General features: G+C 48.3%; 1 protein-coding gene across 2 annotated transcripts in view; it reads left to right on the top strand.

Moving 5' to 3' along the window:
- The window catches only part of PLA1A (phospholipase A1 member A), a 29376-nt gene extending 9870 nt beyond the window's left edge, over positions 1–19506 (top strand). The window contains exons 2-11 of one of the 2 annotated variants that reach the window (XM_045540199.1): positions 1224–1425; positions 3190–3367; positions 3868–3976; positions 5170–5271; positions 7715–7804; positions 10078–10245; positions 11610–11699; positions 14111–14219; positions 17736–17900; positions 19089–19506. In XM_045540199.1, the coding sequence (XP_045396155.1) occupies positions 1224–1425; positions 3190–3367; positions 3868–3976; positions 5170–5271; positions 7715–7804; positions 10078–10245; positions 11610–11699; positions 14111–14219; positions 17736–17900; positions 19089–19173 (1298 nt within the window). In that variant the 3' untranslated portion in view covers positions 19174–19506. Of the gene's footprint in view, positions 1–1223; positions 1426–3189; positions 3368–3867; positions 3977–5169; positions 5272–7714; positions 7805–10077; positions 10246–11609; positions 11700–14110; positions 14224–17735; positions 17901–19088 lie in introns of those variants that run through there. The other variant, XM_045540200.1, reaches the window with a different exon arrangement.
- Positions 19507–20140: the final 634 nt, after the last annotated feature.

Here is a 20140-nt window from a genome sequence, read left to right as displayed (position 1 = left end):
GTGAATTGCTTTGTCCTGTGGCAGTAATGCTTGGTAGCTGCCAACAGCGCCACAACTGGGCTGTATGCTGCGGGCCAGTGCTCCCTGCTGCTCCTGCCTGTCTCCCTGTGGGATGTGTGGCAGTCAGGGACCGCACGTCTTCATCACAGAAGGGGACATCGGGGAAGAATGCTGGGTATTAAAGACGGGCCAGATTTTCAGCTCCCTGCGAAGCAGGAGTTTCATGCCGCCTTTTGTGTTCAGTATTTTAAAAGGCCCTTTAATGACCTTGGACAGAAAATGTCAAGTTTAAAGGTATCTGTTGGAAGGTGCTATGGAGTAGGTATAGCTTGTTAAGCTCTTTTCCATGGGTTGGGCACTGGAAGGCGATGGCCTGGCTCTAGACCGCTAGTGAGGACAAGAAGCGATTAGGCTGGAGCGGGGGGTTGAAATCCTTCTGGGGTAGAGTGTTCAGACCAGAGTGAGCCTGGTCCCCAGGGTGACTTCCCATCTGGTTGCCCAGGGTTCCTTTTAGAAGTCTCTGTTAGTTTTCTGGAGCTGCCTTAACAAAGTGCCACAGGTTGGGTGGTTTAAACAATGGAAATGTATTGTCTCACAGTCATGGAGGCTGGAAGTCTGAGACCAAGGTGTCAGCAGTGTTGGTTCTTTCTGGGGGCCATGAAGAAAGGATCTGCTCCCAGCCTCTCTCCTTCGCCATCTATAAGAGCTGTCTTCTCCCTATGTCTTCACATCATCGTCCCTCTGTCTGTGTCCACATTTCTTCTTCTTATAAGGAAACCAGTCATATTAGATTAGGGCCCACTCTAGCAGCATCATTTTACTTTAATTACCTTTGTAAAGACCCTATCTCCAAATATGGTCACCTTCTGGGGTAGTCGGGGTTAGGGCTTCAACATATGAAATTTGGGAGGTGAAACTCAATTCAGCTCATAACAATAGCCATTCCACCATGGCATTTAATCTCTCTCCTCTAGTTGAGCAGCATTCGTAGTCTCTGGTATTTTTTCGTTTTCATATCGAATGTGAAAAATATTCACAGGTTTTGATTACAGAAGTGACACAACCTTTAATAAATGATGAGTGATTATCGCCCTAGCTGACTGATGATAAACCCCATGCCTGTAAGCCCCTGTTTCTTTCTTCCTTCTGAGGATATCTTTCTTCCTTCTGAGAACAGATGACCTCATTTTGGATGCTTCTTGTTTTGTTTTGTTTTCCTCCAGGGGATGCACCTCGTACCCCACAGCCCAACTGCACTGACTTCCAGAACGCCAGGCTCCTTCAAGGCACCCATCTCAATGTCCGGTTTCTCCTCTTTACCCCTTCGGATCCTGGCTGTGGGCAGCTACTGGAAGAAAGTAGTGACATCCAGAACTCTGGGTTCAATGCCACTCTGGGAACCAAACTAATTATTCATGGATTCAGGTGGGAGTTAACCAACCAACCAATAGGCTCTCTCAGCTAAGAACTCTCAAGTGACCGTAATGCCATAAGAAGTTAGTGAGAAGCAAGAGGAGGAATGGCTTTACTGACCATTACATGTTCCATCACCCACATCCTGCTGTCTTTGAAGAGGTCTCATGTCAACATGCACACACATTACATTGCTTATTCTTGTTGGTCATATACATCCCGTCTTGGATGTATACCCCTCCACCCAGTCTTGTCTACACATTCACAGACATATACATGTCTGGACAAGCCACTCTATATGCAGAGCCTTGGTTTCCATATCTGAATTCAAGGGGAGGTTGGAGGGTTGGTCTTAGTGATCTTCTTTTCCCTGAAGTGTGGGTTGCATGACATGATTCATCTCAGATAATGAGATCAGAGGCTTTTTGCAGTTGCTCAGAGGTAACAGCATGGTGTTTTTACCCACAGTTTTATTTCCTCTTCTTCACTTCTTCCTTGATTTCATAACTGATGAAACTGGTTCTCAGGAGCTAGGCACTTCTCTTTTGCAAATTCTCTGATGCCTAAAGTTGCCTACAGTCCACATTTTGTTGTAATATATCATCACTGAGTCTCAATTCAATCACCATCCTTCCTTCCAACACTTTTTCTCCAAAGCTCTCTGACAAGGCTGGAAACAGAAGAAGGTTTCTGGGAGGAAAGAGGGAGTGAGTATGGTGAAATGGTAGCAGGATGGAGCAAGTAGATTTGGGGGCATCCGATGACAAGGTAGACACAAAGGCAGCACATGGAGGATCTCCATTTCCTGAGCCCTGGCCTCTTTCTGCCTCTCAGATCCATGGACTCCAGGGACCCAGCCACATACTTCCTTAGGCATCCCACCTCACTCTTAAAATCTCTCCTCTAGCAAACCTTACATTCAGCCACTATCCAAGGCTGAGTGTGTGCCTCTAACCCAGGACTAACAGAACTAGAGAGCTCGTTGGGCTGGGTGCTCTGTCTGCTCCCCGACCCCAATGCCTGGTGCACACCAAGGGTGCATTCCTCTGTCCACACGATCATGCTCTCATTGCTCCTCTACTGGGGGCCATGAGAAAACCTTCTTTCTGATCCTAATCTATTGGGAAAGATTTCTAAAAAAATTTTCTATCATTCTTCTTTTCCTAGAGAAGTCCTATTACACTGTAAGTTCCAGAAGGGTAGGGACTCTATCTTATTTGTCTTTATTTTTTGGAAAGCACCTAGCATACTGCCTGGCCCACAGGTACTCAATAATTGTTTGTTGAATGAATGAATGGGTGAATGAAAGAAAGAATGACTTAATATTCACAAGGAAAGATCCTATATTCTAGAATGAGAATTAAGATTGCACACAGTAACTCTAAGGTACAAAGCTATCTTTTCTTTTCCACACAAGCACAAACGGGGCAGTGCAGTGCCTATAGTTTTTGGAGTTTATGCATTGCACAAAGGTGACTGAGTGAAGGCTGATGGGGCTGAAATCCAACCTGAGTTCTGAACCCTGGCATCAGGCTGCATCTACCTGGAACAAAAGGCACATTTTTATAATTTCCACAAAGGCTCCACATGTGCTGGTAGAAGGTCTGGCAACTTTGGAATTATGCCCTCCCTGTGCTCAAAGTGCTGTGTGATTTATTCCTTACATCCTCCCTCCCTTAGTTTTGACTTCTTTTCTGGGTTTGAGATACTAGAGGTTTTCAGGACAATGGATAACATCTTGGCATCTTTCCTACCCTTTTTTGGCCCCATGTTCAGGGTTTTAGGAACAAAGCCTTCCTGGGTTGATAAATTTGTTAGAGCCCTTCTGCATGCAGCAGATGCCAACGTGATTGCTGTGGACTGGGTGTACGGGTCTACGGGGATCTACTTCTCAGCCGTGGAGAATGTGGTTAAGCTGAGCCTGGAGATCTCCCGTTTCCTCAGGAAACTTCTGGTAGGTGCAAAGGAGTTTATGGTGTGTTGTGGTTGCTTACGGAGGAGAGAGGGGTTAGAAAGTAAAAAGCACCACACGAGGAGGCTCAGGGTCGAAGCAGAGCCACATAGTGGCATGTTGGTCTTGAGTTCAAGTCTTGACTTTGCCACATAGAGTGCTGACCTTGGGCAGGTCATTGGAGCTCTGAGCCTTCGGCTGCTCCCTTGCAAAATGTGCCATTGCACACTGCACAGTGAGTGCAGATGGCCTGGCATTTAGTCACCCCTCAAGAGGGAATGGCTGTGATCCTTACTCACACACAAAGGAAAGCTGTCAGTGAGGAGCCCAGGAAGAGAGGAAGTGATTGATAATGACAGCTCTACCCTTTTTTCCAGAAGCACATGTGGCCAGTGTGTCATGCCCAGGGCCCTTGGCTTCTGAAGCCTTGGAGGAAAGTGTGTCACTCTGAAGCCAGCGGCGGCTGTGGCTGACATGTGACTCACTGTCCATGCCTGTCCTAGGCGCTGGGCGTGTCGGAGTCCTCCATCCACATCATTGGTGTTAGCCTGGGGGCCCACGTTGGGGGCATGGTGGGACATTTCTACAAAGGCCAGTTGGGACGAATCACAGGTAACACTTCTCCCTGCCCATCCTCTCGGGGTTTAGAGCTATAGAGATTGCCCTGGAAATGCTTCTTCTGAGGGAGCGAAAGGAAGTGTTGACCCTTTGTTTTCATCATCAAGTCATCTTTTACCACTAAAATTTATTTATTGTGGTCCATTTGCATAAAATGATATTGTATTATTATTGCACACTCTCTAATATCAGTGTGAGAGGCCATGTATTTCCTTCTGAGCCTCAGTTTGTACATCTATAAAATGGGTTGTAACAGCACATACCTCCCTGGCCCCACTGTGGAAATCACCTTTAGACAGTTTTGTTAACCACCTGCGGGAGTGTGGAGGACTTTATGCTTCCAGATCCACCCTCAGTCAATAAGGGATGAGAGTTGCATGATAAATACCCAAGCTTCCTGGGCCCTCCGTGGACAATTCTGAGTCGTGTCTACAGAATTCTCAGAAGGACCCCGGTGGGATCAGACCCAGCTGCCAACAGTGCAAACTTACTCAATGTTTTGTTCATTCTCTGACTTGTTTTCCCACTCCCTCGCCATGCTTTCTGTCACCTTCTCCCAGATAAGCTATCTGCACTTTGAATCCTTGTGGCTGGGTCTGCCTTTTTGCTGGGGGAAGGAGGAAAGGGATCCAAACCAAGCCATGGGAATAGTAGTATCTACTTCACTGTGTTGCTGTGAGGACTAGAGTCTAGAAAACTGTCGAGCACAAGGCCTGGCACATAGTAACTACTCAGAAAAATTGTAGCTATTGCTGAGCTCAGTGGCCCATGCCTATAGTCCCAGCTATTTGGGAGGCTGACGTGGTAGGATTGCTTGAGGCCAGGAGTTCAAGGCTGCAGTAAGCTACAATCATGCCACTGCACTCCAGCCTCGGTGACAGAGCAAGAACCTGTCTCTAAAATAAAATATTACTTACATTAACTCTTACCAACTTGTTTGGTGTTATCAGGCTCATTTTAGAGCCAGAGAAACAGACTGAGCCAATGAGAGGTTCCCTGTAGAGAGACAACAGGGATTGGGGTTTCCTGGGTAGGTTGGTCCTGAGCTAGTTCTCCCAACCCTGGGGTCCTTGTTGGAAGACTCTATGACCTGAACTGGAAGGGCTGCCAGGGTAGGTGGGTGGCAGACCCATCAGGGTTCCTGTAGCTGAGAGGAAAGGGCCCCTGATACCAGTCTGTCCTCGCAGGCCTGGACCCCGCTGGACCCGAGTACACCAAGGCCAGCCTGGAGGAGCGCTTGGATCCTGGAGACGCCCGCTTTGTGGAAGCCATCCACACAGATACCGACAGTGAGCTGGGGTGACCTTCCTGGGGTGAGGGACTGAGCACGGGGCAGGGGTGGGGGCGCGGAGGCTGGCATCCTGCTGTGTGGCCCTGGGCAGAGGTGCCTGCCACTCTCTGACTTTCTGTTGCTCAGTGAGGAGTTTACCAGCATGGTATTGAAAGTCTCTTCCACCTCTGTCATTCTGTGACCGCTGAAGAGAATGGATTTATTTTTAGCCACCTGAAGGCAAGAAGACTCTCCCTCATACACTGAAAATGTTTGGGAGTCTTACCTCTGATTCAACTCCAAACCTTGTACTGGGGAGAACACTGCTGCCTGGCTGACTTATGGGAAAGTCACGCTGCTTTTTCGATGGGTATGCCCGGCCCTGGGGGATTGGGCCATTCCACTGCCCAGGCACAGAGGCCTGTCAGGACGTCCCTCCTCCCCAGAGGACAAGCCCAGCCCTTCAGTCCAGTGGAGAATGGGAATCCCCTTCCAATAGTGACCGACACAGGAAAGACCCCCGACTCTCAATCCATTATGATCAAACTACGCTCTTCTGACCAACCGGGAAAGGCGGTGGGCATTCTTGTTCACTCTACTCCATGTCAAATGCCCATGGAGTCTGTGCCAGGCACGGTGCTCAGTGTGGTGGTGCAAGGAGAAATAATTTCTGTCCCTGACCAGAGGAGCTTGCAGTTCAAGTGAGAGATGTTCCTTCTCATTCCCTTTGGTCAGATGCCTCCTTTTAGCATCCAAGACTCACCGATTCATGATTCTGGAAGAAACCCATGCAGTCCTACTGTCTAACCCTCTTTCCCGCCTTCATTTCACCAATGCAAAACCAAAACCCACAGCCCTGCCTAGCCATGTTTCGTTAATTAACCTTGCTAATTAATAAAGTAAATCTTTTCTTTTCCTAAATTTGCTAAGTAGGTGACTTATTTGGTCACCATTTATCTGAGCTAGGCCTCTCAGGCCCCCTCAAAATTGGAGCCTCTTCCTGATGCGACTAAAAAAAAAATTATTTTATTATTCAATCGATATTTATTGAACTAGGTAGCGTGCACTGAGAAAACTGCAATGAACGAGACATCGAATAAGGCCTCTGCCCACGTGGAGCTTACCGGCTATGTGGGCAGGCACTCACTCATCTCTCCATTCAATAATATTTATTAGGCACTCACCGTGTGCCAGGCACTGCGCTAGGTATTGAGGATAGAGCAGGAAAAAAGACAGGCAAAGGCCTGGCAGTGGTGGAGCTGTCCAAGGAAACAGACAAGATAGTTACGCACTGTGGTTATTAGAGTGAAGCAGACGTGAGAGAGGGCGACCTGGGGAGGGGTCTACTTCAAACAGGATTACCGGGGAAAGTCTGTCCAGGGAGGTGAGACTTAGCGGGTGAGAGGGAGTCAGCCCTGGGAAGAGCTGGGAGAAGAGCATTCTAGGAGGAGAGGGCAGCCAAAGTGAAGGCCTGGACAGGGGAGAGGATGTGGCTTGTCCAGAGACAGGAGAGAGGACCCCGCGCGTGGCTAGAGTGCAGTGGGGGGAGGCAGAGGTACGGAGAGAGGCTGGAGAAGAGGGAGCCCGCCCAGCCCGGCCCTGGCAAGGAGTGCAGTGAGCACAGGGCGGTGACTGAGGCTCCTCTGCCGAGAGTGGACCACGGGAGGCACGAGGGGAAGCCCCGAGGCCCTTAGAGGGTGGTTGCAGTAGTGGTCTGGGTGAGAGATGGTGGAGGCTTGGGCAAAGGGTGTGCCAGTAAAGATGGAGAGAAATATATTTTGGGGGTAGATCTGACAGGATGTGTGGTGGGCAGCACGTGGGCAGGAGGGAAAGGCAGGACTCCAGGACAGTTTCTAGGTCACGGCTTAGCCCTTGGGTAGATGGCATTAAACAAATAACATACAGAGGATATTGTACAGTAGTGACAGGCAATATGACAGAGACAATCGGGGTCTTTAGCACTTGTGCCTGACCCAGTCTGAGGGGTCAGATGAGCTGAGACGGAGGGTCAGGGACTGGTCACAAGGATGAGATGAGGCTGCAGTCTCTCTCTGGAACTCAGCTCTTGGGCCATATCGTATTTCCACTTAGGAGAGCACAAAAACATGTTTTGTGGGAGACTAGAAATGTGGCCCCAAACATACTTATCAGAGCTATTCCTCGAAGGAAAACAGAAACTATTCAATGATGAAATTGACCAAGTTTATAATATTTACTGATTTATAAAAACTTGTGTAAAGGGATTTAAAAAAAATTAGGCAAATATGAGTGTCTTATAAATGGATTCTTCTTTGGTTCCTTTTGGCATGGAAAACCCCCTTTAGAAAACCGTCGGAGGGCTTGTGCTGCAAAATCTCAGCACTTCAGAGTGAGGTGGGCTCTGCTGCCAGCGGGCCCTTACGTGGGACCTGGAAAATATCCCCTTGAAATAAGGAAGTTAATGGTGCTCTGCCTCCTTCCAGATCTGGGTATCCGGATTCCTGTCGGCCACGTGGACTACTTCGTCAACGGAGGCCAAGACCAACCCGGCTGTCCCACATCCATTTACTCAGGTCAGAAAGCCAGAGGGGGATGGTGTTTGGCTGCCCCAGAGGTTGGAATTCAGCAAGAGCCTTCGTGTTGAGTCAGCCGGTGTGGGCCACAGAGCATCTTCCTGATGGTGGCCTTTGCTGTGTCCCACGATGCCTTACTCAGCACATACTGAATAGATTAAGTGAGCCACGGCCAGCTAAGAATGGATTGTTTAGTTTTCTTATATTCTTCTTACGAAGATAGCCAAGATATCAGCATTTTACATGAACATTTAAAATGCTGATCTCTGTTTATTCTTATTGTTTTTTGTTTGTTTTTGAGATAGGGTCTCACTCTGTTACCAGGCTAGAATGCTGTGATCTAGCATAGAGATTATTGAAACCAATATATTTTTCCTTGGGCCCTGGTTTGTGGCACAGTCCACAGCAGCTGCATCCTCTATAGAGCCTAGTTGTGGCAGAATCAAGCGAATGTGCCCAAAGCTAGCTGGCTGAAAGATGAATGCACTGCATGATAATTTCACCAAATTTACTAAATCTAACACTTCTCTAAAATTGTTTTCAAGATAATCTTTAAAAAATATTTTCTAATTTAGTTATTCTTTTTGTTAGAGATGGGGTCTTGTTATGTTGTCCAGGCTGGCCTTCTACACCTGGGCTCAAGGACTACTCCTGCCTCAGCCTCCCAAGTAGCTAGGACTACAAGCACACCCCACCACATCTGGCTAAGACAATTTTTTGAACACATTCAATGAATGTACATTTTTACTCTTCTAAATATATTCTTCTGGAATGTTATTTTTGAATATGTTAATTGAATGTGTTCTTCTAAGCATTATTTTAAATAATATTAAATTTGTCAAAAGCTAAGCATCAATGATCATTTAGTTTGCTTATATTCTTCTTATGAATATAGCCAATGTATCAGCATTTTATGTGAAAGTTTAAAATGCTGATCTCTGTTTACTGTGGCTTTTTTCTTTTTTTGAGACAGGGTCTCACTCTGTCAGGCTAGAGTGCAGTGGTGCAATCATTGCTTACTGCAACCTTGAACTTTTGGGCTCAAGAGACCCTTCTGTCTCAGCCTCCCGAGCAGCTGAGACTACAGGCACATACCATCATGTCCAACTAATTTTATTTTTTTATTTTTTGTAGAGCTGGGGTCTTGCTGTGTTGCCCAGGCTGGTCACAAACTCCTGGCCTTAAGCAATCCTCCTGCCTTGACCTCTTAAAGTATTAGGATTATAGACATGAGCCACACCTGGCCTCTATGTGCTATTAATATATTTTTAGTCTTTTCCTTCTTTACCAAATTTTGAACATTTTAAGGATTCTCTTGACAATTTTGTTGAATAACCACTAATTTACTTACCAAATTTACAAGTTTTCCAAAAACATGCTTCTTTTAATAACCTATAAAGCTTTCAGCAATTCTGATCAAATGGGATAGTTTAGTTGCAATGGCTTTTGAAAATTTTGGTGGCATTTTCATTGACTACTTTTTATTTTTTCTTCATAACACAATTTGAGAAGAGTTTAGTTTGTCTCTGGCCCAGCTCCCTGGAAGGAGCTTATTCATGGAGAGTGTGCCAACCACAGGGGACAAGAAAGTCAACAGCTCAGCCTCAATTGCAGGGCTCAGAGAGGGGTTCCCAAGGTGCAGGGTGAGTCTGCAGACTCCAGAGCCCTGGAGTTATGTCTCACTACTTAACTTTTTAGCCCCAGCCAATTCATCCAAGGTGGGTTACTGCAAACGTAAATAGTAAACAACAACAAAGCCAAGTTTTTGTTAAACTGGGATATTTGGCAAATTCAGTGTGTCAGTCATTCACCTGAGGCCAGGTGAGCCTCAGCACATTAGATTTAGAGACTGACCATGAACTGCTGCTGAGTGCCTTGGTGGTCTCATTGCTGGGTTGAGTATAATGAGCTTGCATGTGTGATGATGACAGTAAAAATATGTACAGATATCCGTCTTGCAATGGAATCAGCCCCTCCAACTCTCTGCACACTCCAGACATTCTATGAGAGAGGGTTTGCATGACCACTTAAGAGTGGGCTTCAAACTGAGGAATTTACTTGATAGATTAAGCTTATGTACTGCAGGAAAATTAAAAGGAAAAGGGGCAATGCAGGAACCATGTCATTCATGTTTTAAAAATGCGGCTCAGGGGACATCCTGTTTATTTATATCTTGCATAAATATAAAATTCAATAGCCTTCCAGTAAGTAGCGTGGAGGGACTTTCCTTTAGTTTCGACTGAAACCCTTGTTGTGGTTTTTTCTCTGCTCAGGTTGCAGTTATCTGATCTGCGATCACATGCGGGCTGTGCATCTCTACATCAGTGCCCTGGAGAATTCCTGCCCGCTGATGGCCTTTCCCTGTGCCAGCTACAGGGCCTTCCTTGCTGGACAATGTCTGGATTGCTGTAACCCTTTTCTGCTTTCCTGTCCAAGGATAGGTAAAATGTCACTCCTTTGGTTTCCTTTGAAATTTGGGGAAAGTTCAAGCCCTGCCAGTTGTCACCTCTTAATGTCCTGGCCTCCTATGGTCAAGAAGTCTAGCCAACCAGGGGAAAAGAAAATGAAGCGATGAGGGGCTCAGCCTGTTCTCCTGGGAGCAGGCGTTGGCCTCATGCCCCAGCCCTCACCCTCTCTACTGCTGCCTGCTCTGCACACCCTGTCCCCCGTGCAGGGCCTCACCTACAAGTCCAGCCTCAGGACGCTCTCCAGAAGCATTGGTGTGGTCCGAGCCCCTGTCCCGACACTCAGAGCGGATGCTTTCCATAAATCTTTCCTGCTAGGCCAGCCATTCTCCAGCTCTTCATTGACCCCTAGTCCGTGTGTTGTGGGGAATCCCCTAGAGTGGCATGAGGTTGTGTGGCCACGTGCCAACCGGAGGGCTGCCTCATTGCTGGGAGGCTTGGGCACCCTCCTGGATGATCCAGACCTGTCTGAGGAAAGGACTCCAAGAAGGCCATGGGATCTGGCCTCTAACTCACCTGTACAGACCATTGCTGTGAATATCCTGGGGTTATCTAGGATTAAGAGCTCCAGGAAAAAAATCCTGGGTAATGGAAATGGTCGCTCCCCCTCCCACACTGTCCCCTCTGCGGCACCCCTGGCTGCCACTCAGAACTGCAGCAGCCTGTCATGGCTTACATGAATGAAATGGATACCAGCTCGACAAAACGTTAAAGTTGGGTCGCTTCCCACGTTCAAACAAGCCAGCATTATTTCCTACTCACTGGGCATATGTCACAGTTTGCCCCGATGGGATGGACCCGATGATGTAACAGCCACCTCCCCCCGTCTGCCCGCCCTACCTCTCATTGTACTTTCCCCTGCACGGAACAGCCCATCATGCAGACTGCCTGTGCTCCCAACCCCCCGTGTCTCTGTCCGAACCACACTCGCTGCCCTGACGCCTTCTCCCCACTCGCCACCCACTAGTCTGCAGGTCAAACACGTCCCACTTCACTGTGCTCCACTGCACAGGACACAAGTGCCATGAAAACATCCATCATGTAGATCGGTTTTGCAAGTTAGAGACATACTTTCGGATTTCTTGTCATTACCTACCAAGAACGGGCCAGATGATCTAAAGAACGTGCTTCCTGTTTACGTGTGGGTTTATCCCCCGCCCCCCGACTGGACTGAGTTTGTGGGATCCTGGGCTTCCCCCCAGAGTATGGCACATCATGAGCTACAGTGTAGATGTCTGTGGAAGAAACGGGTGCACGGATTAATAAATACAGGCCTGGGTGCTGTGGGACCCTGCAGCGGCCTCCTGAGGGCTCCGCTGTCTTTGCTTCTTTATTTCCAGGGCTGGTGGAAGAAAGTGGTATAAAGATAGAGCCGCTTCCCAAGGAAGTGAGAGTCTACCTCATGACCACTTCCAGCGCTCCGTACTGCGGTGAGTAGCGGGGAAATGCCTGAGCTCAGCTCTGCCAATGTGCCGGCTGGAAGAGTCCAGGGCTCCAGCTTGCGCTCTGTCCAGCCCAGTGTGTAGCTGAGGTGGTGGGGTGAGGGATGAGGGTGCAGTCATCACAGGAGGTGGGGCAGCAGCTCCTGATCTGAACCCCAACTTGTAGAGTGAGCTCAACCGATGCTCTACAGGTAAGAACGTGGGGGCGTCTTGCTATCTGGTTCCTCTCAGCCCCTGAAATAAGCCCTCTGGTGGGCGTTCTCCCCTGAGGGGTATTTGGGAGTGCCCCCCGTCCTCCTCTTCCTGCATACTTCTCTCCCCGCCTCGGTGGCCACCGTACGTGCCTCCCGGCCTGGCAACCTGCCTAAGTCAGGGTCCCAGAGGGATACGGAGCCTGGCGCTCTGCCCTCCTCCCCCTGCACAGACACATTCCAGCTGCTCACTGTTGCTCCCAACCACTGCATTTCTTCAAAGACGCCCATGGTTGTAAACAACATGAAAGAAAATTGTGTCTTAGAATCCATGAAATACACGACAAGCCGAACCACCACCCTTCCCTACGCTATGTGCATCTTAACTAGGGTGACCACACTTCTTGGCTTATGCTTGTTATCCTGGGGTCCTGTCTTTTTATTGTGTATACAGGAGAAAAGCATGCTGGTTTAGATGACAAATTAAACAGATACCCTAATTTTAACTGATTTTCTGATCAGCCTGTGTCGAGTTAGTGCAGGGACCTTCGTGGGTACATCGTCGTGGCACTAGAAGGTGGAGTGCAGTGTGGTGTGGAGCCCAGAGCTCAGACCCCTCCTCACACAAGCCTGGATTTGAGTCTCAGCTTCTCCACTTGTCAGCTGTGTGATCAGGAACAAGTTACTTAACCTCTCTGCACCTTTCTAGGCTTACGCAGAAAATGGGAACAATAACAGCACCTACTTCAAAGCATCAATTGCGAGGAGAAAATAAAACAGTGTACAGGAGGTCATGAGCACAGTGACTGAAACCCAAGAAGTCATACTTCCCTTCCCTTAGTCCATCAGAGAATTTGGGCGAATAGTTGGGGTGTTTTTACCTTCCTGCCAGAGAGAATTCATGGCCATCTCTTAGGAACAAAGTGGGCTACAGAGTCAGCCGTGGGCTTTTCACATGTATTGGCTCATTCGGCCACCCACTGAGATGCAGGAGTGAGGAAAGGGTCTGAGAGACCAAGTGACCTGCCCCAGACTGTACGGCCAGTGAAAGGGTCAGGACTCGACTGCAGGTCTTCTGACTCCCAAATCTAAACTCTTTCCTCACCACCTGCCTCCACACTGGCTGCTTTGCTCCCTGAGAATCTGCTGTCTGCGGCTGAGTTTCTCGGCTACTCTCTGGTCAGCGCCCCCATCAAAGCCAGCCTGCAGTGGGTGCTGAGTCTGGAGGTGGAGGCAGTGCCCTCGGGACCAGACTCCTGGCTTCCACTTCCAGCCCTGGGCAGGTCCACAGCAACCTGAACTGGCTCCTCCGCGCCTGCACAGCTAAGAATGCACATGGCGGGAAAGCCTGGGGAACGCTTGGAGGTTAAATGCACTTTAAGGTCCCTGCTGAGGGACAGTCACAAGTCTACTAATCAGGAAACCAGAAATACCATGTTTATAGATAAAGATAGATTCTCTCTCTGAAGTAAACCTGGGTTAATTACAATAAGGGGATTTCTACAGCAGGCAATCCCTCTGGCCACAGAGAATTCCTTTCCCAAATGGAAACTTCTGACAGCTACATGTTAGGCCTTCTGAAACTGGTAAATGAGGAATATAATTGAGATTTCTTAAATTAGTCTCAGTTCTCTGAATTTTCAGGAAGAAAGGGAAATCGCAGATACTTAGCATCTGTAATTGACCTGCCGGATAGTGACTGCGAATATCCCAGCCCTGGGATTCTTAGGTAGCAGAAGCGTAGAGAAGATGTGTAAAAAGGGAAAATAAAGTGCATTGACATTGTGCTGGCTAAAAACACAAAAACAAAACAAACAAAAAAACCAATAGTAGTATATGACAGATCTTTTTTGGCTCTTTCACGATCACATCACCATGATAATGTCACCAAACAGGGAGTGGTGGAACATTCTAGCATTAAAAGTAGTAATAAAAACTAACACTGAATATTTCCTAGGCACAGGAATTGTCCTGAGGACTTTATATGTATTAACCCATTTAATCTCATTCAGACCTGTGGGTGTCTATTTTTACTACCCCCAGTTTACACGTGAGGAGACTTAGGGTCCGAGCTGAGGGGTCATCTGCTCCACGGCCCAGAGCTACTAAGAGGTGGAGCTGAGATTCCCAACAGCACGGCTGCCCTCTGGGGTGTTTTGCTCATCGCACCTTCTGCCCTCTGGTGTCTGATGTGCTTTGGTTTCCTAGTGTATCACAGCCTCGTGGAGTTTTACTTGCAGAAGCCGAGGAACAAGGACACCAACATTGAGGTCACCTTCCTTAGCAGTAATGACAGCTCCCCGGTCAAGATCACTATGTACGTAAGTGTCCCGCATGGCTGGCCCCTCTCCTTGGGAGTTAGTTGCCTTTTCATTTTATACATGTGCACACGTGGGCGTCCCAGGTCAGGCCTGTGTGATCGTTGATGCAGGGGCAGCCGACTAGGCTGGAGCAGCACCTACTATAGATCCACCCACAGACACGTGCTGGGGAACTGTCCCAGATTTGGGACCAGTACTGGGTCCCAGCACAGGAAATTCAGATGACAGCAGATGAGGCAGACAGGCAGCAGTAATGGGGTGTCCCAAAGGGTGGTTAGGATATAGGAATCAGGGCTCTGATAGGAACCAGTGCTCAGGAATCCAGGTGGGGGCAACCAGGGTGTCAGTAGGGAGGGGGCCTCTGTCACTAGCCCAGGGACGGCTGCCCAGAGCCTGGGGAGCGCCCACTCTGGGCAAGGAGGCACAGTATGGGTCGGTCACCAGAACAGACTCAGAGGCAGAGGGTCAGTTAGCAAATGAGGGCAAGGTAAGGGCCAGAGTAGCAGCCAGGAGGGCCTGATGCTGGGCGGTTCCAGTACCTGAAACTGGGGCTGATCATTTCCTTCTTTTGCTGGAGCAGACGTGGGCCTGGGGGCTGGTGGGCTGGTGGGATAAGGATTGAAGTGAGAGAGCAAAGAACCTCAGCTGTAGGGAGCCCAAAGCCTGCAGGGAATAGGAAGTCAGCAACAGCGGTGCCTTTATTTTAGGTATAGACAGGGTCTTGTTATGTTGCTCAGGCTGGTCACAAACTTCTGGCCTCAAGCGATCTTCCTGCCTTGGCCTTCCAAACTGCTGGGATTACAGGCATGAGCCACTGCACCTGGCTGGTGCATGTTTCTTGAAAAAGCAATTGGTTGGTTACTCACAAGCTAGAAGGAGACGGACTGACCAGATAATATCACTGACTCAGTCAGGGTCCAGTCAGGAAAACAGAGCCCATGCCAGGAGCTCCAAGAGAAGGAATTTAACACAGTGAAGTAATCATAAGTGTGTTGGAGGACCACTTATGAAAACCACAAGGGAGATGGGGAGGCATTGCAGGGATTAGTGTCAGTAGGTGTCCCACTCCCACCCTAGGGCTAGAGGGACGAGGAAAGGGGTGGAGCTGGCAAAGCCCTGGACCCTGCCCAGTGGGAGCTGGGGCCACGGGGAAGGCTGCTGGGCAGGAGCTGGAACCACACAGGAAGCTCAGCCCCTCTGGAAGCCCTGCCCAAAGCGGTGGCCCACCTGTGTGTGCCCTCCATGGGTTAGAGCTCCTGGAACCCACCGGCAAGGGAGCCTGCAGGGGAACAGATCGAGCGCAACAGGGAAATGAGCCGTGCACACACACTTAAATGTACACCTGTCAGGGTGACCAGTGCCGTGAGAGCACGTAACACAGAGCCCGACTGAGTCTGAGGAAGTGATGAGCAAGCTGAGTGCTTCCCATTCGACCAGTGCAAGGTTGTGTGACTTCTAGAAGTGTGTTTTGATCAGCTCTCCAGCCCGTTGGTACATCCAACAACACTGGTGGGTGTCATGAAAATGACACACAACCTTGGCTGCGTGTTAGAATCACCTGGAGAACTTTAAAAAATACTGATGCCAAGCCCCCACCCCAGACCAATCCCATGAGAGTTTCTGGGCATAGGCTCCAGGGCTGTATTTTAAAATCTCCCCTAGTAATTCAAACAGACATCCACAGACTCGTGCTACCCCTTCCCCAAAGAGCTTTACATAAGGCTTTTGAAGAAGGCCACCAGAACATGATTAACTTCTGTCTTCAATTCCTTGATTTTTGATCTTGCAGATCAGAAATTGGTGTGGAAGGGGTTGGAGGAGAAATGTGGAAAAGATTATGTGTGGTCTCTCCCTACTTTCTATAGCTTAGGACAACTCCAAGATTTCCTTCTAATTGAAGAACTTACCTGGGTCAAAGCCCCAGACTACTCACTTAAAGTGTCTTTCATATTCCTTATGTATTACAAACTCCTCAATCTAAGCAGTTACTTAAAGGGAACAAATCTTATTTTTTCCTGAGATTTTTTTGTTTGTTTGTTTGAGACAGGGGCTTGCTCTGTTGCCCAGGCCAGAGTGCAGTGGTGTCATCATAGCTCACTGTAACCTTCAACTCCTGGGCTCAAGCGATCCTCCTGCCTCAGCCTCCTGAGTAGCTGAGATTATAGACATGCACCACCACACCCAGCTAATTTTTCTATTTTTAGTAGAGACGGGGTCTCCTTCTTGCTCAGGCTGGTCTCCAACTCGTGACCTCAAGCCATCCTCCTGCCTTGGCCTCCAGAGTGCTAGGATCACAGGTGTGAGCCACCGTGCCTGGCCCCTTTGAAATATTTCGTAATACTTCTGGGGAAAAAAAGGAACAGCTGTTAAAATATGTTACACAGGATCTTCTGTCAAAAGGAAAAAACAAAGCATATGACTAACCCTGGGCTGAAAAAAACACAAAGAAGACATGTCATCACCGTGGGAAGACCACAAAGGACAGGGAACCAACCTGGGGAGGACAGACTGTAGCCCCACCGCATGGCGGTGGTGTGGGGGGAAAGCAGTGCCTCCTCCTTTTCCCCTTTCTCAGTCCCTGCTGCCTCAGAGCCCAGGGTGGAATGGGAGGCGTCAGGAGCCCAGACCAGGCCCCGGGAGGCACGGTCCCTCCCTAGCTGTGCTCTGCGGGAGGCTGGGCCTGTACCCAGTGTGGGGCTTTGAGGGCAGGTCTCTTTCCTCCCACTTGAATCTCACCATTGCTTGCCTTTGCCTAGGCTCCCACAGCCCTTTTTGGAGTGCCCCACTGGGTCGGTCCCTCATCTTTGTCCCGGGCCAAAGTGCTGCCTGAATCTTGTAAACTGATGGGGAATCTGAGGGGCAAGTTCGAGAGGGTGGTTAAGACAGACTTGGATTCTGTTTTCACTCTGGGCCCCGAGGCTGAAGTCAGTATGTGCCAAACCCTGTGGTTCCAGCTCACAGCAGCGTGTGAGGTTTGTACCCAGTGCCGTGGGACTCCATGGCCACCTCACCAGGTTAGGTGACTTGCCCAGAACCTGGGCTCCGCCCTGCTCCATCTGGCTTTAGGGCCTGTTTTGTTATTGTTGTTGTTGTTGTTTCCACTGCACATTCATAGCTAGCCTAACACAGAATAGTCCTTACACAAAATTCTTTGAACTGAGATGTCACAAAAGAGGACTCTACTTCCAGGTAATTGGATCTGAAAGTGAAGATCTTCTCCAGCTAGGAATCCAAGAATGAGGGACATTTTTTCCAGATGTGAAAAGCCAAGAGCTACTATTTTGCTGAAGGGTCTACTTGTTTACTCTCGAAAATCAACAACTATTTTCTGGGTCGTATCCAAAGCTGTAGGTGTGTGGGGCGGGGCTGGTGCACGTGATTCAAAGGGCCTGGTAAGGAGCTAACACCTTTGTGTGGGACAGCAGCCTGTGCTACCAGCAGAGCCCTGGGGAAGCACCGGCAGTAAGTATGACAGTCATTAATTTCCCTTTCCCTTTCCCTTTCCCTTTCAGACCTAAGCAGGAACTCCAGGGGAAAGCAGTCATGGCCCATGCCAACCCACAGTGCCAGATAAACCAAGTGAAACTCAAGTTTCAGCCTTCCAGCCGGGTTTGGAAAAAAGACCGGACTACCATTGTTGGGAAGTTCTGCACTGCCCCTTTGCCCGTCAATGACAAGTAAGCCCCAGTATCCAGCCCCAGTATCCAGGCCCGCTACACACACACACACACACACACACACACACACACACACACACACCCCGAGGACCAATCCTGCCCTCAGATGTGATGCTTGTTGAGGTTCATCTCATCACGGTGATTACCGTCTTAGAAACAGAGATGACAAGGACCAGGGTTTTCCTGAACCTCCTCCATCTCGGGTTAAGGATGTTAGGAAGGAAGCCAAAGTGGGAGGTTGGAGGGATGGCTTTAATGCAATATAAGAAATCTTAATATAAGAAACTCCATTTTATCTGTTTTATGTATTTGATTTCTTTCTTTCTTTCTTTCTTTCTTTCTTTCTTTCTTTCTTTCTTTCTTTCTTTCTTTCTTTCTTTCTTTCTTTCTCTTTCTCTCTCTCTCTCTCTCTTTCTTTCTTTCTTTCTTTCTTTCTTTCTTTCTTTCTTTCTTTCTTTCTTTCTTTCTTTCTTTCTTTCTTTCTTTCTTTCTTTCTTTCTCTCTCTCTCTCTCTTTCTTTCTTTCTTTTTTTTGAGACAGAGTCTCACTCTGTTGCCCACGCTAGAGTGCCGTGGCGTCAGCCTAGCTCACAGCAACCTCAAACTCCTGGGCTCAAGTGATCCTCCTGCCTCAGCCTCCCGAGTAGCTGGGACTATAGTCATGTGCCACCATGCCTGGCTAATTTTTTCTATATATATATATTTTTTTTAGTTGTCCATATGATTTCTTTCTATTTTTTTAGTAGAGACGGGGTCTCACTTTTGCTCAGGCTGGTCTCGAACTCCTGAGCTCAAACGATCCACCCGCCTTGGCCTCCCAAAGTGCTGGGATTACAGGCGTGAGCCACCACATCCGGTCTATATATTTGATTTCTATGGAAGATTTCGTTGGAACAAAGTTTTCTCATGGTCTATTTCCTCATCCTCAGCCTCCATTTCAAATGCGTCACTGGTCACATTCATGGGTGTGGATCTGAATCCACATCCCCTTCCCCCTGCCTCTAGCAGGCATTTATATTATTAATCTCACCACCCTGGGCCCTTGAACCACAGGAACTGACTCCTATTGCAGATGACATCACTGTAGACTTCTTGCACCAGACATCATGGGAACTCAAAAACCACATAATTCCTAGCCCTCTCTCCCAGCCAACCAAGAAACTGCCCTTTTGTTGCTCTTGTCTTTCAGTAAACAGATGGTCTGCTTACCTGAGCCAGTGAACTTACAAGCAAGCGTGACTGTTTTTCATGACCTGAAAATAGCCTGTGTATGATGTAAGCCTGGGCAGGACACATCTCCTTGGATTTTCTTGAGTGAGGTGTGGTGAGGGTGTGTGTGTCTGTGCAACTCTTTCTACACCATCGCCACTAAGGAGGAAGGCAAAACTCTTGGTTATTTTCCCCATAATGAGCTACCTTGGAGGGAAAAGATGATTCATTTTACAGAACTTGATTTCCATTGTCAATCGAACATAGATACCATTTTAGCTTTCCTCTTCATGCTTAACTACAATTACCTCATATCTTTGGGCATCTATACTTAGGATTCAATAGACACACATACAGAAAGAAAAGTCTTAAAAATAAAACTTCATGGAATATCTGAATCATTTAATTGTTTTATTGGAATGGAATTCTGTTATATACAAAAAAATGTGATTTACGTTCTGTAGAATTGGAGAAAACAGTAGATATTGAATTCTCTGTGTTAAAATAGCAGCTGAAAAGAAGTGCTTGGAACAGGGCGGAGGGGTGTGGTGGGGGAAAGATGGTACCATTCACCAGCCCTTACCATTGCCTCCTCTGGATGGCTGGAGAGTTTGAGGGATCAGAGAGATCTTTGGGGAAGACACATGGAGTTTCTTGGGTTAGTGTTTCCCAAACTTCGATCTTTGTAAATAACCTTGCTCAGCAAAAAACAGATGGGACAATCAAATTGGGTAATTTGAGGAAATTTTAATAAAAAGGACTGATATGGCTTGGATGTTTGGCCCTGCCAAATCTCATGTTGAAATTTAATCCCCATTGTTGAATGTGGGGCCTGGCGGGAGGCGTTTGGGTCATGAGGGCGGGGCAGGTCCCTCACAAAGGGCCCGGTGTCCTCCCTGAGACAATGAGTGAGTTCTCCTTTATTAGTTCGTGAGAGAGCTGGCTCTTCAGAAGAGCCTGGCACCTCCTCCTCCCTCTCTTGCTCCCTCTCTCACCACGTGACACGCCTGCTCCCCCTTCACCTGCCACCTT

Source organism: Lemur catta, chromosome 1, assembly GCF_020740605.2.
Source record: "Lemur catta isolate mLemCat1 chromosome 1, mLemCat1.pri, whole genome shotgun sequence".
NCBI classification, from domain to species: Eukaryota; Metazoa; Chordata; class Mammalia; order Primates; family Lemuridae; genus Lemur; species Lemur catta.
The sequence above is the reverse complement of the archived record's forward strand: the minus strand, read 5'-3'. Positions and strand labels throughout refer to the sequence as shown.